Raw genomic sequence first — 24995 nt, forward strand, 5'->3', positions numbered from 1 at the left:
CAGGTTCAGATTATATAAATTCTTAACTGTAAATGATGTCAATCCAGTGTGTTAATTTGCACGTGTTTCTATCCATCCATCCGTCATTTTGTCAGCAATTGCTTTTTATATCACACTTGTTTGTTACTGCTTTTATATGTTCCTATTGGCAGCTGACTAATTATAATAATTAAGACCTTTTGTAATACTTATAAGACTCAAATGCTCATATCTTTTTGGTCATTGAGGTTGTTGTTTTTTTACCAGTCAAGATTCAGCAATGTAAAGATGAAGAGTATTTCTATAGGTTATTGTTGGTAAATAAACAAATAGAAAAGTAACATTATTATGGTTAAAAATTACAAAATTAAAGTATCTTCTTAAATTGTAGAACGCAGCACACACACACACACACACACACACACACACACACACACACACACACACACACCGGCAACAGACTATTTGTCCACTTAATTCTCCATTAGTTGCTCAGTGGCGCCAGTCCCGTGTCACACACGTTGTCATCAAAGTGAGTCACAGTGGGTGAAGTCATTTCCCCCCGACAGAAGCCCTTAGTGTACCATCACATGCACCAGCATGGCCTCTTTCCCGCTATCTAACATGTTCTCTCTCTCTCTCTCTCTCTCTCTCTCTCTCTCTCTCTCTCTCTCTCTCTCTCTCTCTCTCTCTCTCTCTCTCTCTCTCTCTCTCTCTCTCTCTCTCTCTCTCTCTCTCTCTCTCTCTCTCTCTCTCTCTCTCTCTCTCTCTCTCTCCCTCTCTCCCTCTCTCCAGTGACCTTGTTTGTGAAATTGGGCATTAATGTTTTGGGATTGTTCTCCCCTAAGTGCTGTCCTCCCTCTCAGAGATCTGAAGAGCATTATGGGTCATAATGAATGTCAGCTGGCATAAGATTATTCCAGTTTGGTTTCATCAAGATATTTATTTCCTAAAGCAAACTGGTATTGAGCAGTTATTGATGCTATCATTTTACAGAGGGTAATATAATCACTCAGTCTATCATTTCTCTCTCTCTCTCTTTTCCAGAAGGATCTTCCCCTGCCCAGGAAGAGCAGTGGGTGAGTGTAAAAAATCTGCTTTACTTGATTTGATTCCGCATTTATTTGTCCAAATGTTGTCTGTGGACTCTTTTTCTGCTGTGACTAGCATAATGTGGTACTGAGTAAAAGCACTTTTCTCAAACGCAATCCTAAACAAACAACCTCCATTTTTCGCTACACCTGTCAACATTGAAATTACTCGATGTGCTGAATGAAAGATTGACAGACGAAAGTTGGTTTTGCATCACTAAAGGCGGTATTATGTAAACGCAGGGAAATTGTGAACGCTCCCAACATTTGCATTTCTTTTTACGACATCTGAACAGATAATGCAGGGTCACAGTAATATCATGCTGCAATAGTGTGGCAGCACACAGTATAATAGTTCAATAATGGGTTAGTTCAAAAGTGCAGGAAGTGATGCAAGAATGCAGTAATACCGTAATCCATCCGGGTCACGGCACCAAAATGCATTGCATTGTAATGAGGATTACACACTCAGCTCTTACTGGCCTACGTCCGTTACAGATGCAATGTTACTTCATGCAGCAATGCAGGAAAGCAAGAATGCAGTAGTGCAGTAATGCAGCGAGGAATGCACTGATACATCAGTGCAGCAATGCAGGAACACAGCAGAGTAATGCAGCGATGCACTGTTGCTGTAATGAAAGGATGTGTAAGTGATACACTAGTTCAGTGATACACCGATGGAGAGACATAATGCAGCAATGCAAAAAAGCAGTAATGCAGTAATACTGAAGTGCAGCACTGCTAGAGTGCTACAGTATGGGGTTCAGTAATGCAGTACAGGCTTGCAGTGATATAGCATATCAGGGCATCAATGCACCAGTGTTTACGATAGAGTTGATAACAGTGCAGTGATGCAGGAGTACTGGACATAAAAAATGTGTCTGTCCTAATAGTTTTGCAGACAGGAGGGGGGAAAATGCTACATGCAAATAATAAACTGCAACCAACTGTGCATAGTTAGGATTGAAAAATGAATAGTCTTATCAACTTTTAAAAGACTGTAGAAAGCACTTCCCATATATTTTGTTGTCGACTTCAATCGCCATATGGTATTTTGGCATAATGTCTAAGATGCCAACATTATTGAATGCCATGAGAACTATGCAAGAAAATACAACACGCACTCAAATTAAATATGCAACTTGCACATGAGTATCCATGGTTTTTGGCAACCACTGTGTGTTTTGTGTGGTGAATTATTGGCTTCCAAGAACATTTCAAGAGTTGATCATTTATTTGAAGGACAAAGTATTTATCCGAAGGCCATTTTGTTAACTTTTGGATGATATGCACTGTGTTGCTGTCCAATGTAATATCCTGTCATGACTCAAAACCCTTGAGAGCCTTGCAGACTGTGAACGAGGCGCTGGCCTTGGTGCTGAACCTTCTCTGGCATGAGAGACTCCCTGTGTGTGTGTGTGTGTGTGTGTGTGTGTGTGTGTGTCTCTGCCTGTCTATACTGAACACTTGTGATCTGTCTGTTTATTGCCTATATATAGAATCAGAACACCTCAGTTTCACAGATTTGGTGTTAGAGAGAGTGTGTGACTGTGTGGGTTTCATTAGAGTTTTGGCTTTTTGTATGCTGTAGTTAGTAATAGTAGAAATAGCATTAACGTAACTGCTAAAGAGCCTCTCCACGGACTTACACACAATACCTGAATTTGTGTGTATGAATAGAGCTCTCTTGGGAGGTGTTTGAAGAGACAAGGAGATGTGGAAGGGCTTTTGTAGTTTCTTATGGCAGCTAATAACGGATGGGTCTTTTGTGCTCAGTACAGGTCACGCTGTTTAATTGGGCTGATACAGTAGATTAATCAGCAGACGATCAATATGACATTTCCAGGACTGCTGAACCGCACTGGCTGCAGGATACCAGCTCAACACCGTCTGGAGCGGCATGACTTTCAGACTGTCTCTCATATCCACAAAACTACACCGTCACTCTAGCAACGGTTTCCATGGCTTTTGTTATTTTTTTAATGAGACTCATTTTATTTTGAGAGAACCTCAGCTTTTAATTTAAGTATAAGATTTGAGGAGCAATTTCAGATTAATTTTCATATTTTGATTAAAAGTGGGAGCAATTTCAGCTGTTGAATGAATCGCTATTCATGTTTCTATAATTTTTTTTATATTTCTTTAAATTATTTTTTTTTTTATTCATTTAGAGTAAAATAGTCAAATGTTTAGTGGAAAACCTGCCTTGATTTATTTTTACTGATACTTTTTTTTTTACTGTATTTTATTATTAGAATAATATAATTTGCCAATTTGATGGATGAATGGATGGAACAAATGATAGATGGATGGATGGATGGATGGATGGATGGAATGAACAATGGATGGATGGATGGATGGATGGATGGATGGAACAAATGATGGATGGATGGAAAGAACTATGGATGGATGGATGGATGGATGGAACAAATGATGGATGGATGGATGGATGGATGGATGGAACAAATGATGGATGGATGGATGGATGGAACAAATGATGGATGGATGGATGGATAAATGGATGGAACGAACAAACAATGGATCGAACAAATGATGGTTGGATGAATGGATCGAACGAACAATGGAAAGATGGTTGGTTGGATGGATGGATGGAAAGAACGATTGAAAAATGGATGGATGGAATGAATGAACGAAAGATGGATGGATGGAACAAATTATGGATGGATGGAAAGAACTATGGATGGATGGATGGAAAGGAAAGTTAGAAAAATGGATAGATAGAATGAATGAATGAAGGAATGAATGAAAGATAGATAAACAATGGATGGATGGGAAAAATTATGGATGGATGGATGGATCATGGATGGAACAAATGAACGAAGGATATTTGTAGAACAATGGAGGGATGGAACAAATAATAGATAGATAGATAGATAGATAGGATCTGAGTGATGTTTCCATTGTCAGACTGCATGTCACACACGTCTTCCTTCCATCCATTATTCCACGTCATATTTTCCCCTCTATGAATTTGACCCAGTAACTTCTAAAAGCTCATCTGCGTCTGTCTCTCATCTATATTTAATCTCTCTTTCCACCATCCAGATCATTTATTATTGAAATGAGCACCTTTTAATGTCTGTCTGGGCCTGTGTGTGTGTGTGTGTGTGTGGGTGGGGGTCTGGCCTCCCCAGTCCCAACAGACCCTCTCGACTGTGACATGACGCAACTTGAAGGTTCAGACAAGGTTTATTGTGGTGAGTTATCTAGGGCACAGAGATGATGTCAGTGCTCTTATACCCTGGCATACAGAGAGAGAGAGATGGGTGGAGCTCTGTAGTGACATCACAATCAAATCGACCAATCAGGTGTCAGCATCCAAGTATAAGCGTAGCAAGCTACGCCCAAAAACCCTCTTCTTTCTCTCTTCTTTCCACCCTTCCCATGTGTCTGATTTCAACATAGTGCAAATGACATTAGAATTGGAAAGTTTGATTCATCTGCATGAATCAATCGAGACGTCCGTTAAAAACTCTGATTCAGTGATTCTTTTTACCTTTTTTTCCCCCTATATTAAAATGTTTAATTAAAAAGCTAAATGAAGATTGCTGTTAATTATGTATTGTTAAACTGATTATTTATTGATTTATTAATATGTTTGACTTATATTTATATTTTTATTAGTAAAAAAAAAATATATATATGTATGCATGTATGTGATATCAAAAGTCAAAAGAGTGACAGTCTAGAGTGTTTGGTAAAAATTATGGATTCTTTGAAAAATATTACGGTAGATATTTACATATTAGGATATATATTTAATATCATCAAAAAGCAAAAAAAAAAAAAAATCTAGATTTTTTTTAAGCTTGTGCAACAATAAATTTGACCAATCTGTTTTGAGCGTCCATGTTTAAGGGTCCAAATAAGGGTCCATGTGTTTTAAGGGTCTATTTTATGAACAATCTCAACATGATATTTTTCTCGGTTTCATTTTATCCCTCCCATGTGTCATTCATATTTCCATTAGCACTGGCACAGCCCGGAGCCCTGAGCTTTGATAGGCTTTTAATGGCCACACACACATGCTGACAGCCCTCCTATGATCCCTCCCTCCCCCTCTCTCTCTCTCTCTCTCTCTCTCTCTCTCTCTCTCTCTTTACTTCCTGGCTTGGCACACAGTACCCTTGAGAGCCACCTTCCCTCCCTCTCTCTCTCTCTCTCTCTGTATCTTCTCCTGCTCTCCATCACTCAGCCACACACACTCAGATGAACCCGGAGCGCGTGTGAGGGAGGACGAGATGTGTCATGGTGTAGTCGGCTGCTTTATGTGACTGTTGTTTAAGTGTGTGTTGAGACACTCGGCTCCCGCTGTCACTCTCATCGTCCTGGCCAGCAACATGTTCCGCCGAACCAAGAGGTAAATGAGAGAGAGAGAGAGAGAGAGAGAGAGAGAGAGAGAGAGAGAGAGAGAGAGAGAGAGAGGATTATTTGGCTTTCTCTTGCAATAATGACTCATCAGTATGTGCTGCTTGTGTTTGGTTTGATTATTGCTGATCTGATGATGATGATGATGATGATTTTGTTATTTCTGGTGATGATGGTGATGCGCTGTGATTGTTTACACTGATGTCATCGTCTCTCGGCGGTTTCGTGGAGGGGTGACAGCTTGTGTTTTGCAAGTGTGTTTGCATGCGTGAACTCATGAGATCTGGTCTTTCTGTTTAAGTAGTGAGAGACTGATATATTGATCAGGGGGATTAATTGGTCGTTCGTTATATTGCCATTTGGAGATTATATTATATTATGTTATATTATATTATATATAATATTGCCATTTGATCGGCAATTGGCAACAACCTGGTCCAGAATTGACTTTTTGCCACACCTGCCAATGATAGAAAAAATATTACAGCACATAAATGTTTCATTGATAATTTTTTTTTTGCATTATTTAATTAATAATAATAATAATTTAAAAAAACACACACACACACACACACATATATATATATATAATTTAATGCCATGTAAAATAATTTATTTATCATGAACTTATTTTTTCTTGAACATGAGCAGCATCATGTTTCTAAGTCACAAAAATGTCAAAATTTCAAAATATTGTAAAATTTTTATGAAAATATTGTTTTTAATGTAAATTATAAAATGACACTGAAGACTGGAGTAATGATGCTGAAAACTCAGCTTTGCATCACAGGGATGAATTACATCAATGAATCATCCGATTGTTCAGAGATATTGACCGGTGCTGATTATCTCAAAATTGTACATTATCGACATATTTAATGAGCCTCTCTTAGAAACAGTTTATTGCCCTTACAGTAATTATATTGGCCTTCAGCTACTTTGTTCTATATTGTATTTTTGGTATCTGAAATCTTATATCGATTAAGCACTAGTTTATAACTGCTATTGACTGAATTTATGTTGCTTCTGGTAAACTGTACATAAGCACATACACACATGCTTTTGGTTGTGTTGACATGAGCGCATGAGCAGCTAATAATATGTGTGTTTATGTTTTGTACATATGCTGGTGTGGCTGTTGCGTGTGTGTCTATTTGTGGTTATGTGTGATGTTGTGTGTGGGAGAGAAGAGATTAAAGTGGCTTTGAACATGCGTGTGTTTGTGTGTGTGTGTGTGTGTGTGTGTTCACAGCGCGCCTTAATAACAGACTGTCTCTTTCTCTCTCTCTTTCTCTCTTCATCTCTGTCTGTCCCCCATGGCGCTCCATTCTGTCTGCACTGACGCTGTTGAGCTTAGATTAGTCACATTCTGCTGTGTGTGTGTGAGTGTGAGTGTATGTGTATGTGTGTGTGCGAGAGAGGGCTTATGAATAGTTAAAGTTCAATTATTTTGTTCTGCACTGCATGCAAAAAGATAGATTTACTTGATATTAAAGCAGATGATAGTTCACCCATAAATCCCCACTGAACCTGATGTGTTAATATTCATGTTTATAAGATTTGCTCAGTGAGATTTTCTGTGAACCGTTATGACAACCGTTGACCTGGCCAAAGGGGTCAAGGTTTAACTGTGTGTAACTATCATTCTGGATCATATTTCATCATTAATGGCCATTCAAATGTGGCTGTGTGTGTTCTGATTAAATTAATTTATAACATACACACATTTCTTATAGAGGTTTATAAATTATACATTTTTACTAGATGGTTTCGCAGGTTTTTAAATTTGTTTTTTGTTGTTTTTGTTTTTATTTTAATATATTTATTAATTCATTTTCATTTTATTTTGTTTTGTTATTTATTTATTTATTTATTGGGGGGGGGGTTATTTTGTTTTGTTTTGTCTGAAAGTGTGAAATGGACTTAAAATTGTCCCTGTTTGTGCATTTGATATCACAGCTTGGGATAGTCACTAATAAAGTGCTTGGGATTGTGCATGAAATGAAATTTGCGTAGTAGACGCATTTGTGCGTATGCTTGTGTTTAGATGATGTCTCAGGAAAGTGTGTGTTTTAATATTTCGCCGCTGTCTCTCTGAGTTTAGTACTTTCCTGTCCTCTGTCATTTGGGACGGGCTGCTCTGAGCCTCAAATGCTTTTATGGAAGAACACAGATGGAGAGGGAATATGAATGAGAGGGAGAACGGGAAGTGTAGAGCCCGGGGAGATGTCTTGGCCTATATTTGAGAACGCTGGAGTGGGTTAACTGAGTTCCTCTCCTAAACACCTGCTCTCTCTCTTCATCCTGCGCTTCACTTGCCAAGTTAGTCATTACAGAGCATTTGAACTTATCATGAAAGCTCAGCCGATATCAAAGGCAGAACAGGAATAAAACATAAAACATATATATATATATATATATTAGGGGTGTAACAATATATCGCAATACAAAAAAACAACAATATGTATTGTGGATAGTGACAATATATACTGTATCGTGGATAGTTCACCCAAAATAAAAATTACTGTGAGTGTGAGAGAAAAAAATTCTAGTTTTCAGAGTTTTAGTGTCAGTACTACATTAAACTACTATACATAATGTTGAAAATAATGTATAATAATGCAATAGGGGAATATTTGTGGGTCCTGATAATGCCAAATGTCTTATGCTACCAGTAAAAGGTGGCCTACATTATTTTTTAATATATCTAGTCAGTAACAGAGTAACAGAGTGGGTTTCCAGCACCAAGTCCAAGCCTATTCATTTACACCCACAATTAAATATCAAATTTAGCAATTGAATCAACAGTAGCCTACATTTTTTGTTAACTTTTTATCATATGTCTTCATAGGAGTATCGCAATAATATCGTATTGTGAGTTCAGTTTCGTGATATGTATCGAATCGTGAAATTAGGGTATCTTTACACCCCTAATATATATATATATATATATTATACACGCAAAGCTGTGCATTAAAGGATTTTAATGTATGACATTGAGGAAAAGAACCACTCAAATCGACCATTCAAATCGTTTAAAGCACAGCTAGCCATGGATTATGCTGCTTATACCATGGTGATACCAGCACTGACCAGTTTGAGCTGTTATTGATGATTGTGGAGTGATATGTGATGGGAAGGTCAGTCATGGCTTGTTAGGTCTGCCGCTTTGAATCAGACCCAGAGATATAGATTGTCACGTTGGGTTGTTCTTTGCCTCCATGTCGGGCATTAAAATTGTTTAATGCACAGCTAGTCGTGGATTATCCCTTACTTAATGCTTTAAATATGCCATAAAGCTTTGTAACACGAGTCATTAGTAAATAAAGTATATTAATATAATTATTTTCTCTATGCCTTGCCCCGCACTGTAATGTTTTTCTCTAACTATAGGACTATTGAAATATAAAGCTGGCTATAAAAATGAAAATGATAGACAAAACCAAAACGTTCATATGGCAGAACCGCTGTCTGAGATGATTCAGAGATCTCTTGAGATCACAAAACATTGCTGTATCATTCTGCACACGATTCCTCTCGGCCTGAAATCACACACCTCTGTGACACGGCGTTTGGAAGCAAGCGCAGATCTCAGGAAATGAAAGCACACAGGACATATTAAAGGATGATGTGCGAGCCGATGAATGGAGGAACACAGGCTGCTTGTGGCGTAATCTTGTTTGTTGGCGACGGCGACTTTCAGATAATCTGTCAGATTATAGTTTGAGTCAATGTTGATCCTGGGATGCGGGAGAGTTCGGGAGTCAGTTAGATGACATCTGAGGACACAAGTAATCCTGAACATTCATTCATAAAGGGATTCCCAGCATGACAGCCACTGATTTGTATGGAAGCTTGTTTCTGCTACTGAATAAAAACTTAAAAAGGTAATTGGGACACAATTCTAACTTTATTTTAGTTTATTACTAACAATTCTGACTTTTTTTTCTTCACAATTTTCACTTTATAACTCACTTTATAAGTTTATAACTCCCAATTCCCAGTTAATAACTCGCAATTCTTAGTTGATAACTTGCAATTCTTAGTTGATAACTTGCAATTCCCAGTTTATAACTCCCAATTCCCAGTTAATAACTCGCAATTCTTAGTTGATAACTTGCAATTCTTAGTTTATAAATCATAATTCCCAGTTTATAACTCCCAATTCCCAGTTAATAACTCCCAATTCTTAGTTGATAACTTGCAATTCTTAGTTTATAAATCACAATTCCCAGTATATAACTTTCTATTCCCAGTATATAACTTGCTTTTCCCCAGTTTATAACTCGCAATTCCCAGTTTAAAACGTTCAATTCCCAATTTATATTTCACAAATTCTGACCTTTTTTTTTCCAAATTCACAGTTTATAACTCACAATTCCCAGTTTATAACTCACAATTCCCAGTTTATAACTCGCGATTCCATTTATATCTCACAATTTCCAGTTTATATCTAATAATTCCTTTTTATGTCTCACAATTCTGAAATTTTTTCTCCCAATTCTCACTTTATAACTCCCAATTCCCAGTTTACAACTCTCAATTCCCAGTGTATAACTCTCAATTTCCAGTTTATAACTCAATTCCCAGTTTATAACTCTCAATTTCCAGTTTATAACTCAATTCCCAGTTTATAACTCTCAATTTCCAGTTTATAACTCTCAATTTCCAGTTTATAACTCAATTCCCAGTTTATAACTCGCAATTCCATTTATATCTCACAATTTCCAGTTTATATCTAATAATTCCTTTTTATGTCTCACAATTCTGAATTTTTTTCTCCCAATTCTCACTTTATAAGTCAAGTCAAGTCACCTTTATTTATATAGCGCTTTTTACAATACAGATTGTATCAAAGCGCTTCACAGTGATAACATGAAAACAATATAACAAAAACAATATAACAAAGTTTGTTTCTAAAAGAAATTGCGTCAACGTCCACCTTAAGTAAGGCAGATCAATAATATTATTGAATATTAAATGTTAAATGTCCCCAACTAAGCAAGCCAAAAGCCAAGGCAACAGTGGCAAGGAACCAAAACTCCATCAGGGACAGAATGGAGAAAAAAACCTTGGGAGAAACCAGACTCAGTCGGGGGGCCAGTTCTCCTCTGGCCAACGAAGGAACAGTGCATGATTCGGGCAGCATTACAAGTCAGATTGGATCGGAACATTTAGAGTATTTTTTGGAAGTCCAAGTATGCACGCCGGTCTTAAGACGAGTTGTTGAGGATCAGTGCCGTCCACCATAGAGAGTCCATATCGCCCGTGTTGAGTCGTCACTTCATAGGCTTTGTGATTGGAGCATCTGAAGTCTCCGTGAGAGGCTGGATACAAACTGGAGCTGACGAACGCCATTTTCTCGGGACTCGCGTCCCGAGATAACAGCAGAAAAGCAAAGGGAAAATAATTAGCGTAGCTGCTGTTCATAATGATGATTTCCATAACACAGGCGTAAAAGACAAAACATGAAGACAGTGACTCTTGCGTCCCAAAATCACCCCCCTCCGTCCCCCACTCAACTCAGCCCAGCTTACTGACCTCTACGTCCCTCCTGCTGCTGAGACCTAACCACAATCTCACAATCTCTCCGCAACCCAACCATACGCGCCAACCCGTTGACTAAGGCTGTCGAGCCCCACTGGTGCGTGAATAGGCAGTTTCAGTGGACAACGGTTCCGTATGGCATACTACCTACCGCAACACAATATCTGCCCAACCACCCGTCATTCACGCAATATACACAGGAACGTAATGACTGCAAATACTATGCAACCTATACAGATAACCTACAGTCTCTTCAAGTTTTATAGTATTAAATGCATTTGATCTGATTCAGCAGTATAATAAAAGGTAAGCATTATGTAAATGCTTGGCTAAAAAGATGCGTCTTTAATCTAGTTTTAAACTGGGACAGCGAGTCAGAGCCTCGAACAATATCAGGAAGGCTATTCCAGAGTTTAGGAGCTAAATGTGAGAACGCCCTCCCTCCTTTAGTGGACTTAGATATCCTAGGAATGACTAGAAGCCTCGAATTTAGTGATCTTAAAGAACGCGATGGATTGTAGGGCGATAGAAGGTCCATTAAATACACAGGAGCTAAACCATTTAGGGCTTTATAGGTCAGTAATAGTACTTTGTAATTGATACGGAACTTGATAGGTAACCAGTGTAGAGATGATAAAATTGGTGTTATATGATCATATTTTCTTGACCTAGTAAGAACTCTAGCGGCTGCATTTTGCACTAACTGTAGCTTGTTTATTGAGGATGCAGGACAACCGGCTAATAAAGCATTACAGTAATCTAGTCTCGAGGTCATGAATGCATGGACTAACTTTTCTGCATCGGAAACAGATAGCATGTTACGTAATTTAGCAATGTTTCTAAGATGGAAAAAGGCTGTTCTTGTAACATATGAAATATGATTTTCGAAAGACAAGTTGTGGTCTAGTATAACTCCCAGGTCTTTTACCGTCTTTTTTCTCCCCTCCCTTTTTTCTGGGAGAGTCTATAACCTGGGAGTCTATAACCTGAGACCTGGGAGAGTCTTTTTTCTCCCCTGGGAGAGTCTATAACTCCCAGGTCTTTTACCGTCTTTATAACTCCCAATTCCCAGTTTACAACTCTCAATTCCCAGTTTATAACTCTCAATTTCCAGTTTATAACTCAATTCCCAGTTTATAACTCTCAATTTTCAGTTTATAACTCAATTCCCAGTTTATAACTCTCAATTTCTAGTTTATAACTCTCAATTCCCAGTTTATAACTCTCAATTTCCAGTTTATAACTCAATTCCCAGTTTATAACTGTCAATTTCCAGTTTATAACTCTCAATTTCCAGTTTATAACTCAATTCCCAGTTTATAACTCGCAATTCTGACATTATATTCGCAATTCCCAGTTTACTATAACTCGCAATTCTGACTTTTTTGTCATTACTGTCCACTCCACAAATAATAATTGTTCTGTCATCAAGAGATTAAATTGCTATTATAATGAAATTGATGTATACCATCAAATGAACACAATCATGTGTTAACATTAACCAACATTAGCTTTGTTTCAGACCAAGGACGTGCACAGGAATTTTGTGGGGCAGTTGCTCTGACCTGAAAAAAGGGCACTACCCCCAAAACTCACGGGCTATATGAAGGAATATATTCAGTTGAATTTTGCCCATACAAATTGCCTTATCTGATCGTGTTTATTTCCAAACGCAATGCCTCATATTATGGTCTTATTATTATTTATAAAGATTGCAAACGTCAAAGATGACAGGTTTATGATATACAACTTTGTAAACAGTATACAAAATGTATTAACAATATGTTAAATGTCACCAAAATACACATGAGAAAAAGAGTTCCTCATATTATTGTTTATTGTTTTTTAATTATTATTATTATTATTATTATTTTTTTTAAAATAAATAATCTGGATTGAATTGACAGATGGGGAAAAACTCGCTTCTAATAAAATAAAATAAAACGCTTAGATTTCGGAAAAAATACAATCCTTTTTTAACCTTTTGGCTTCCCGTACATTCAATTGTGCTTTTTGCTCATCTGGGCAACTACGCATGATTTGTAGTATGATTGCGTAAAGGGAACAGGAATTCCGGTAAGGAACAGAATCGACTGCTACACCCACCGATCCTGACCTCCCTGGGGCCCTAAGCAAAATTCTGCTAAGGGGCCCTCTACCTGACCCGTGATGTCGTGAGCTATGTAAACCATTTGCCATTGCCACAGTCACACCTGACACTTCAGCGCTCCCATACAATCCTCCCTCCTTTAAACAAAACAGTCAAAGAATAAGTACAACAATATAGAACAGAATGAGGTTCAAACACAATATTTATTGAATAGAGTATTTTCTATAGAATGTTAAGATAATAAGTGAATATTATTAAGTAAGTGAATATTAACGTAAACATAAATAAGAAGAAAATAATAAATAATAACCCTGAGCTTTGGCTTTTGGGATTAACTTTGGTTCTTTCTACAGCCTGGGCATTTTCGGCATCAGTATGATTTTTATTTTTATTTTTTTATTATGCATGTTGAAGCAATTCTTGATTTATGGTTATTATTTACTGAGGGATGTGCATCCATTTTGACCAGTATGTCCAGCTAATCAACATTTTTAATTTAATATAGCCTATAAATCAATAGTCAATCAATGTCAAATTGTCAATACATTGCTTTCTATCTTGCATAATTAGTGCAGTTGTTTAGAGTTTTTAACTACACTGAGACTTGATAATCAGTGTCTTGTTTTAAAAGTATAATGTGTACTTTGATTGGGAGTGGCATCATTCACGTGCATGTATTGTACAGTATGTCTGGTCTCCACATATTTCTGCTTGAAAAATGCGAGTTTCATTTAGGCAACGCGCATATGAACGCATGATAACACACGCGACGCGGTTATGTTTTCCGAGCTGCAGTAAAAAACACCGTTGCACTTTGTCGTTTATCAAAATCAAACGTAATAAATAATTGTATTTTACTCTCACTTTTGTCAGGCACAAAGTGATGCAAGAGATGCACTGCCTGCCCAGCTAGGTTAGCAAGACCGAAAAACATCAAACTTTGCTGACATCAAACTTAGAGAGGAGAGAACACAAGTTTACCTGATTGTTGTTCCCGCAATTCACTCTCATGGTTTTTTTCTTCTTCCTCTTTTCGTGACCAGAAGGATAGTTTCGCTTCATTTTGTCGTAGATGTTGTAGCTACACATTTTAAGGCGCGCTATGACTATGACACGAGATGGAGGCGTGGCCTTAAGTAATTTGCGTGGCCCTACGCCGGTCGCGTGCAGTCTATGGTCGCGTGCAGCGTTTGCCCTTCATACTGACTTTCACTTTCGGTGCCCGAATGGAAGTGAATGAGGCTTTGCGTTTTTTTTTTTTTTTAAATCTAGGCCCACGTGAAATTCTGCATCCATTGTACGATTAAATTTTTTTCTCGGAAGGGCAACTTGAGTGAGAAGGGCAACTTGAGTGAGAAGGGCATATGGGCAGTTGCCCGGGCAACCTGAGCAACCCCCCTGTGCACGTCCCTGTTTCAGACCATTTTATCGTATAGTTCAGAAACACGAGCGCTACTGCTGTTGTTAGTGTTTTTGAGGTCTTGTAGCATTAGCGGCGACTATATTTCAATTCAGTCTGTCCAGAGAATTATCTATTGAGCTGACTTTTAAAATTTGTCCTTAAATTTAATCTAGCTGATAGTTGTTAGATAATAAATATAGCCCACATGCTGGATTGAATTAATCGTATTACCTAAATCCCAGTGAAACTGCTCAATACGCCAATACTGTTAGGAATGAAACTTTTATGTGAACCTGACATTACTGCCAATTTGGCTGAGGTTTAAAGACTGCATACTTTAGACGATCACAGCATTTTATATTAAAGCAAACCCTCTGCTGGAGATTTCACTGACTGATCAAACACACTTGACCAGCTAATCAAAGTTTCAGCGTTCGCTCGCACATCACAGGCAGGTCTTCAAACGCCCTCACGACTCATTGCAACATTGGCCAGATCTCTGAGCTCTGTGGAGAGAAGTGTCAGGGACCCGTGCTGTAACACGGGGCCGAAAGTGTAAACTTTAACCCCATTCTGCTGATCTTTCCAAGCACTGCATTTATCATATACATTAAAAAAAATATATATATATATATATAATTACTTTTTTATTTTAATGTATATGATTGTTATATTTTATGTTTAATATTTATTATTTTATATTATTTTTACTAATTGAACTGACTTTTTAAAAATTGCAAATTCTTAATTTGAATGCAGGGATATCTTTTCTTGTCTGCAACGAAAAAATGAAAATTCCCCAATTCCCAGTTTATAACTCACAATTCCCAGTTTATAACCCACAATTCTGACTTTTTTCTTGCAATTCCCAGTTTATAACTCTCAATTCCTGGTTTATAACTCTCAGTTCTGACTATTTTCTCGCTATTCCCAGTTTATAACTCTCAATTCCCAGTTTATAACTCTCAATTCCCAGTTTATAACTCACAATTCTAACATTTTTCTCACAATTCCCAGTTTATAACTCGCAATTCTGACTATTTTCTCGCAATTCCCAGTTTGTAACTCTCAATTCCCAGTTTATAACTCTCAATTCCCAGTTTATAACTCACAATTCTAACATTTTTCTCACAATTCCAAGTTTATAACTCTCAATTCCCAGTTTATAACTCACAATTCTAACTTTTTTCTCACAATTCCCAGTTTATAACTCTCAATTCCCAGTTTATAACTCACAATTCTAACTTTTTTCTCACAATTCCCATTTTATAATTCTCAATTCCCAATTTATAACTCGCAATTCCTAGTTTATATCTCACAATCCCCAGTTTATTACTCACAATTCCCAGTTTATAACTCACAATTCCCAGTTTATAACTCGCAATTCCCAGTTTATATCTCGCAATTCCCAGTTTTTATCTCACAATTCCCAGTTTATAATTTGCAATTCCCAGTTTATAACTCACAATTTAAAAAAAAAATTCTTCCAATTTCCCAATTTATATCTCACAATTTCATATTTTATTTCGACTAATTGAATGGACTTTTTTAAAAATTGCAAATCCCTAATTTGACCACAGGTGTATCTTTTCTTCTCTGCAATGTCATCCGGCATTGAGAAAGAAAAAATGATACCAGATACTGTAGCGAGAGGACATTGGAGATATTTCATTTGGAGTCAGTGAGTCTATCATCTGAAACGGGGCCATATTTAGATTTTTAATGAATTGTCGGGACACTGGGACCCACCTTGTAAAACCAGGACATCCGTTCTGTCATCCTGTTTAACAGTCCTTTTTGTCCTCCTTTTGCGCAGACACACACTCCACTGCCATCAGAGTCTATATTTACCCCATTCACCTCTAAACCTCTCCTTCACCCATTCATCTTCACACTCATCTATTCTTCCTTTCCTTCTCTCTCTCCAAACTGTGTGCACACCAGTATCTGCTCTAGTACCCACTTCCTACTGCCTAGTTTTAAAGCATAGTTTTTGTGACTCTGTTTAATGACACTAGGGGAGCAGAAACTGTTGGGACAACAGCACACCTGCACCTAAACACAACATCTGTTAGTGAGCAGTCCTGCTGCTCTTCACAGCAGAGAAGCAGATGAATGATGAGAGAGGGAGCTGGAGACACACTGTATGAAGATGAGAAATGTAAAAGACTACCGGTGATAAAGTAGTCAGCTTTAAGTGTCCCGTTGCTGAGAAGACCTGATTGCATTAGTAAATTGACTGCTGCTCTGCAAGCTAGTGTTGTGTGTGTTGCGTATTTTGTTGAACAAGTGAATCCCTGTGTGGTATGTTGGGTTTATTAGTTGTTAGTCTTCAACCTCAATCCCAAAAACGTTCATTTTCTGGTTGTCATTATACTCTCGTTAAGTTACAATTAAAGTGAGCTAGTCCATGCTAATGTACAAACCTAAATAGCTAACTGTTTTCACGTCATGTACGGTAGGTCAAAAACAGCCATCAGCGATCGTGACGACCGTAACATGAGGCTTCTCCCGCTTGCATTGTGATCTGTAAACCCTCACTTCCAAATTAATCTTGTTACGTACCGCCATATTTATTTTAAAATCTTTTATATATCCCTCCATGGCATATTTAAGTCGCACATGAATGCTCCTCGACGAGAGGTGGTCCTTCTGTGTCCAAAATGTATCAAAAACATCTTGGGACAAGGTTTTCACACTTGACAGTTGTCATTGTAAGACAGTTAGCAACTCTGTTTGTTTGTCTGAGATAGCAACAGTAACTAAGGGGGGGTGGGGCTTACCGATTGGTCAATTCCAATAAAGCGCCGATGGGGTGGAAAGTTCTGCGCGTGATCTACTGATGACACACACATTAAAGGCCCACTGATGTGCCTGAACGCGAAGCTTTGTTTGATGCGTTGACGTAATATCCACTGAAACAGGAAGCTACGGTGAGACATATTGAATGGCTCCTCCCCCTTCTCAAATAGCCAATAGCGTTCAGTTTACCTCACAGACTGCAAGTCGTACTTGACTGCTCTGTGGAAGCCAAGCCGAGCGCTGATGATACGTTGGATTCAATAGTAGAGGGGTGAATAAATTCTGGCCATTTCATTCTTAGCATAGCGGGCGGAGCTTTAGATTCTAGAGAGCATTTGATTGGTTTCATTTTGGGCGGTAAATAATGGCTCAAATACCAGTAAATTGACTAGCGCAAACCTTAGTAAATCACCTTGCATGATTTATTTACATACTCTCCTCCCATAAATGTTGCGTCTGAAAGGGAAACTCCTACAAATGCATATGCAATAAGGTCAGCCTAAAAAATAACTGCCCACGGCTCCACGCCTTTTCAGCGCTAATTTTTCACTCCATGTCAATCCTGACAGTAGTTTTTTAACGCCAAAAAGAGGGTTTGCGCTGGCGCAAGCTGTTCGTAAATCTGGCCTATGTAGTCTAAAATGTGATTATTAGTCTTTACGGGAGTTCCTCTGTGTCCTTTGAGAGTCTAAGCAGGTGTTAATTGGGGAGCTTGACGGGTCATTCTCCATGGCAACCACTGAATTAACCCTTTCACCTTTTGATGACAGACTTCATTCAGCAGGGAAACGATCTGTTTAACAAACAACACAAGCTCACTTATTCACACAGCATGTGAATTGCGTTTGCTCACCAATGCTGGGATGGGTTAACTCTCTAAAGGTGTGATCTGTTCACAGGTCATGTGCCGTGAATGATGAGGACGTTTTGCTTTACGTTGCGTATAAGCGGTTGCTATGGTAATGGGTGACATCAGCTGTTTTGCTTGTGTGAGAATTAAATGTAGACGAGAAGCCAATTTTACTTGTCATGCTACTGTAGTGTTTTCCTTGTTTAAACAGTTGCAGCTTGTTGATCTCTAGTGTTTCAAACTCTACAGCTTTATTATTTTTTTTAATTTCAGACCGTACTGTAGTCAGATTCTTCAATATGCAGCTTTAGTGGTTCCCCTTGAAACCATGAAATGTGTGCTTTCCTCCAGTCAAATAATACGAAAATGGTTTTTTTTTTCTTTTTCTTTCGACATCCCTGCATGGGAAATGATTTGAAAGTGTTTAGATGAGCTTTTCCTGATGAATTGGACATTGGAAACCAACAATGATTCCTCCCGATGGCCTGGCGGAGACTGTATAAAGGATAAATCAGATGTTTGCTCTGCTATTGAAGCGATTAGCTCTGCGAACACTGAAAACAGTCTGTTTATAGAGAAGCGGCGAGGGGAGTTAATGAAAGAGAGTTTGCTAAATGGGTCAGTGCTGCTGAAAGCCAGTGTTATTGTGGCTGTTGTGTGTGTTTGTGTCTTATTTTTGGAGCTGTATAATGCCAGCCGTGATAGGCATCATCAGAAGAGCATCAGACGCTGTTGATTTCTCCACGGGTGGCCGCGCGCGCGTGCGTGTGTGTGTGTGTGTGTGTGTGTGTGTGTGTGTCGCCTCACTGTCAGAGGTGTTTTTGATTTATTGCCCTCTTTGGATGCAGCTCAGATCCAGCATAGATCCAGCATATGCACTCAGACAAATCGCCTCTCTCGACTATTACCTCAGACACTGGATATAACATCGGCCTGTCAGTCATGCTTTGTGTTTCAGAAATATGAACACATCCTGTCTATAAGACACTTCCTGTCTCCAAATACAGTATATGAAAATGATACCATATATCCATCCAGACCTCCATCCTTCTCTTCAGACAAATGTTTACTTTATATTATTCTTCTGACAAAGATTGTTTTTTAGTTCATGTCAGTGCTGTTATTTTTTATTGAAATAAAGATAATATAAAATATAAATATCAGATGAAAAACTTAAAAAGTGTGAAAATTAGAAATATTACCTTGTCATCTAACTGAAATAAGTTTAATTTGAAGAACTAAAATGACTAAAAGTGGAGTAGAAAATGGTAACAGTTTTACAATAAGATTCCATTAGTTAACATTAGTTAATGCAATAACTAACTAACATTAACTAACAATGAGCAATACTTTTGTAACAGTATTTATTAATATTTGTTAATGTTAGTTCATGTCAGCTCAGGTCCATTAAATGAGATACAACTTTTGATTTCAATTATTAGTAAATCCTGAAATTAACATTTACTAAGTTTGCTAGAAGTAATTTTCATCGTTAGTTAATTTCAACAAACAAAACCTTATTGTAATGTGTTTCCAAAACATAATAAAAACGACATGTATCAAATGATCTAAAACATAAACTAAAGCAAAAACCGAATGTTTAAAAATATTAATAAATACTACTAATTTGTTTGTTGACTTTTTTTTAGATGATCTCACTCATGCTGGTCAGCGTGTAAACAGACCTTTACAGAACTCATAGCATCAATAATTCAAATTCAATTTAAGAAAAGAAAGAAAAAAACTTTAAATAATCAAAATAATAAATAACTGTGAAAGCAATCACATTCATAAAAAAAAAACATTAAAAATATTATAATTTAACTTAAATTCTCTTCTTAATTTCCCTTAAATTTAATTTAAGTTATTAATTCATAAGGTACATTCGTATTTGTTCATTTGTTTAATTTCATTTTTTTTCTTTTGTCAAATCAACTTAGATAATTTATGTGGTTCAGATAACATAATATTTTGAGTTTCTGTCGATTGAACCAATCTCCTTCATTGTATTAACTCAAATTTTCTCAAAATTCTCAAACTCAAAAACTCAAAGCAAAACCAACAATATATTTTTTTACAGACGAGGGTGTGAAAATTGCAAAATGTTTGTAACTGTTTTTTTTGTAAATTTTTTGTTGCCTCTTTGTAACTGTAATCTCTGAACTGAAACTAAAGTAATCTCTTCATCTGAGAGAGAAAGAGATAGAGAGGTTTAAAAATAAAGCTTGTGGCTGCAGGCGGAAAGAATTTTATGAAATTTTCACACAAAGTCATGTTTTTTGTGATCTGTGTGTGTGAAAGTGAAACCAAGATGCAGAGGCGCCAACAAGGAAGCTGGAGGGGGGGAAATTAGACGTTTTATTATATCTCCGCTGGGCTCCTGTCTCTCTCTCTCTCTCTCTCTCACACACACACACACACACACACACACACACACACACAGGGGGTTTGGAGGAAGAACATTTACTACTTCCTGCAGTCTGATGCTAATGCGCTTCTGTTAAATATTTCACAATGAATGCATGGGCTTCGTCTGTGGTTTCTTGTCAGCGAGCATTAGACTCTGAAGCTGAGCAGAGAGTCGCATTCAGTCTGACAACTGTTTACATTTTCATACGCATATTTTTAAAAAGGTCCATCTCTTCCCCTCACATTGCGTCCTGTTTACTTGAGATATCCTTTTAAAGTGGATACTGAACATTTTATTTGTGGGAATTAATTTGGAAAGATTTAGACTGCCGTTTTCGTTTCTGAAGTTGCAGTTATTACGTATATACAGAATCAGTAGAAGTAGCCACAGGATTATACTGTATTATGAAGGGAGAACACCGAAATCTAGAGCACTTCTTTTGAGACAGACTTCTTTGCTGAGAGAAATGTAAATTTAAGACGTTATGCAAGCTTCAAACACAGTGTGAGTGTAAAGCATAAACCGACTACACTGCACAACTAGTTGCAAAGTTATATGGAGCAGAAACAAGAGCTCATGAATACTGATCAGACCCAGTCAAACTATAAGACTCATGCGTGGGAGAATCTCAGCAAACCTGTCAAGAGAGGCGGACAGAGTACACAGCTTCATTACTTGAGTAAAAAGTACAGATAGCCCTTACTAAATTTGACTCAAGTACAAGTAAAAGTACTACAGTCAGATGTCTACTTAAGTAAAAGTACTGAAGTACTTGTTTTTAAAAGTACTTGAGAGTACATTTTCTAAATATTGCATTACTACTGCCACAGTGCTTACATTTATGTACAGAAACGTCCTACATTGAGTTATGAAAAATGTTAATGTTAATACCTTGGAGAATGTAAAAGGAATTGAAAGTAAAATCAAGTCATTTTCATCTTTTTACCATGTTGCTTTAATCCGCAAGTTGGAGGATAAATTTTTGTAGGCGGTGATGAAGGTCTGTTTTGGTAAACACAGCAAACACGAAGCGAAAACTATCATTAACTTGTTCAGAAAATTAAAATAGTCTGGCGAGGTGGGGCCACGGGTTGGCACATTCCCGGGATGGACCTGCTGCGTCTTCATCCATTGTTTCGTCCATGGTTTCGTCTCTTATCTAAATCTGACCATGGAGTTGACTTTGGCGGAAAGCTGAAGGTGATTGATGATAGGCTGTCCCAATCAGTGGCGTCTGCACAATCCAATCACGTTAGAGAGGGAAACAACAAATTGAGGGTGTCCGAGATTTTTCTTTTTAAAAAATTTTTTCAGAAGAAGTAACGGGTACTCACGGTTATGGATAGAAATGTAGCGGAGTAAAGAGTACAATATTTGCGTCTAATGTACTTGAGTAAAGTCATGAGTACTCCCCAAAAATGATACTCGAGTAAAGTATAGATCCCTTTAAAATTGTACTTAAGTACTGTACTCAAGTAAATGTACTCCGTTACTGTCCGGCTCTGCCTGTCAAGAACATGTCCAGGTCATATTCCACCACTAAACCGCAAGAAAGAAATCATATTTTACATGAAAAAAAAAAAGAGATTCGAATGACTTTAATGCACTGTAAAACCTAACAGTAATATATACTAAATAGAATTGAGTTCACTGCACTCAAATATTACTGAAACTTGAATGACTGAAACAGAACTCAAACTGAATGAGTTATAAAATATTTCTAGATCCCAGAATGATAATTGTATAATTAAGTGATGATTGAGCATTAGTGATGAACACCTGCTGTTAACAAGCAGAATCACTGAAGAAAAGAGAAAAACAAGAACTACAACTCTGCATGTTTTACTCATTCTCAATAGGGATTCTTATTATAATGGGGTTTTTTTTCAATGGCGTAAAATTAATCTCACTAATAACTGATACATGGGACAAAACATATCACACAGTTTCCCTGCCAATTTTATAATTTGTAGATCATTAATTTAGTAAAAAATAGTATACACTCACCGGCCACTTTATTAGGTACACCTTGCTAGAATCGGGTTGGACCCCTTTTTTCCTTCAGAACTGCCTTAATTCTTCATGCACAGATCCAACAAGGCTTTCCTCAGAGATTTTGCTCCACATTGTCATGAAAGTATCACGCAGTTTCTGCAGATTTGTCGTCTGCACATCCATGATGCGAATCACCCGTTCCAGCACATCCCAAAGCTGCTCTATTGGATTGAGATCTGGTGACTGTGGAGGCCGTTTGAGGATAGTGAACCCATTGTCATGTCTGAGATGATTTGAGCTTTGTGTCATGGCGTGTTATCCTGCTGGAAGTATCCGTCAGAAGATGATACACTGTGATCATAAAGTGATGGACATGGTCAGCAACAATACTCAGATCGATTGTGGCATTTAAACAATGCTCAACTTGTACTAAAAGGCCCAAAGTGTGCCAAGAAAATCTCCTCCACACCATCACACCAGCAGAAGCCTGAACCGCTGATATAAGGCAGGATGGATCCATGCTTTCATGTTCTTTACACCAAATTCTGACCCGACCATCTGAATATCAGAAATCAACACTCATCAGACCAGGCAATGTTTTTCCAATCTTCTAATGTCTGATTTTCGTGAGCCCGTGTGAATTGTAGCCTCAGTTTCCTGTTCACGTCTCACCGGAGAGTCACCGGTGTGTGTGTTCTGCTGCTGAAGCTCTTCTGCTTCAAAGTTCAACATGTTCAGAGACGCTCTTCTGCAGAACTCGGGTGTAACGCGTGCTTATTTGAGTTACTGTTGCCTTTCAGCTCAACTCAGTCTGGTCATTCTCCTCTGACCTCTGGCATCAGCAAGGCATTTTCATCCACAGAACTGCCGCTCACTGGATATTTCCTATTTTTTGGCCCAGTCTCTGTAAACCCTATCTGGCTGTGCATGAAAATCCCAGTAGATCAGCAGTTTCTGAAATACTCAGACCAGCTCGTCTGGCACCAACAAACATGTCATGTTCAAAGTCACTCAAATCACCTTCCGTCCCCGTTCTGATGCTCAGTTTGAACTTCAGCAGATCGTCTTGACCATGTCTACATGCGTAAGTGCATTGAGTTTCTGCCATGTGATTGGCTGATTAGATGTTTGCATTAATGAGCAGTTGAACAGGTGCACCTAATAAAGTGGCCATGTTTAATATATCTTATATATTCTATATGTTTGTCAAGAAAAGACTGTTAGAATGCATACATTGAAAGAAACTTCAAAAGTCTTAACAAATAGACATATTCTTTAAGAAAAAAATATTTATTTATTTTAATTCTGGAGTTAAAAATGACCTGAATCAGTTCTTGACGGGTTTCATGAGTGTATTTCTGTAGTGTTTTGTGTTCACATACTCACACACATGCTGATGGGAATCTATATAATGAAATGCTGCCAGAGGAGCTAAAAGAAACAGAGGAAAGCAAAGCAAGAGAAAAAGAGACAGAAAAGATGGTAAGAAGGGATAAAATGGGAGGATCACTGGAGATTTTAGTCAGTACTACTCGCTGAGACACACACACTCACATCTAGATCATGAGTGATGAGCAAGTTTTCTACACTATGCAAATGGACTTTCTGATTATTGCATCATGTCATTAAATGAGGCTGTCATCTCCAGCTGAGTCTCAGGGAGTGTTATTGGACGTGATCAAGTCTTAACCAGCCAATCGCAAGGCTGATTTGTCATGTGGAGGCTGTGGGCATTGTTGCCGTGGCAGCATGACATTTCACTTTCTTGTTTGTCTCTTGTGTTCGGATTCAGTCGCTGTAACTTTATTCCTCAGTCTCTGCATTTCTCTGAGGTTAGAAACTCTGTTTTGAGATTACGATTGTTTATATTAAATATATGGCCTGTATAAAATTGTATATATGTATATATAAAATATAATATATATGATATATAATTTATTTTCTTTATATAGAAATTAAATATATACAATTCTAAAATATATAATAAATTATACACAGATTATAATTTATTATATATATTTTAGGAATTTATATATATATAATAATATATAATTTATATATAAAGCAGCAAATAAATTATATATAATAGAACATTATATATATACAGTAGGCTATATATACTGCATATATATCTAATGTTATATTATATATCATTTATTTGCTTTATACACATTAAATGTACTGTGTATATATATACACACAAACACACATATATGTATGTGTATAATTTATTACATATATTTTAGAAATTTAAATATATATATATATAATTTATATATATAGCAAATAGATTATATATAATACAGTATAAGTATGTATACACAGCGTATGTGTGTGTGTGTGTGTATATATAATATATATATAAGTGTGTGTGTGTGTGTGTGTGCGTGTGTGTGTGTAAATAAATTATATCAAAAAAT

At 37.3% G+C, this 24995-nt stretch overlaps 1 protein-coding gene across 3 annotated transcripts in view; it reads left to right on the forward strand.

The window, feature by feature from the left end:
• Positions 1–24995, forward strand: part of mast1a (microtubule associated serine/threonine kinase 1a) — a 64029-nt gene that overhangs the window by 9717 nt on the left and 29317 nt on the right. For 2 of the 3 annotated variants that reach the window (XM_056253616.1, XM_056253617.1), the window contains exon 2: positions 1027–1058. In XM_056253616.1, the coding sequence (XP_056109591.1) occupies positions 1027–1058 (32 nt within the window). Of the gene's footprint in view, positions 1–1026; positions 1059–5268; positions 5452–24995 lie in introns of those variants that run through there. The other variant, XM_056253618.1, reaches the window with a different exon arrangement.

This window comes from Rhinichthys klamathensis, unplaced genomic scaffold, assembly GCF_029890125.1.
Source record: "Rhinichthys klamathensis goyatoka isolate OS25496 unplaced genomic scaffold, OSU_Roscu_1.1 h1tg000107l_1, whole genome shotgun sequence".
Classification (NCBI taxonomy): domain Eukaryota; kingdom Metazoa; phylum Chordata; class Actinopteri; order Cypriniformes; family Leuciscidae; genus Rhinichthys; species Rhinichthys klamathensis.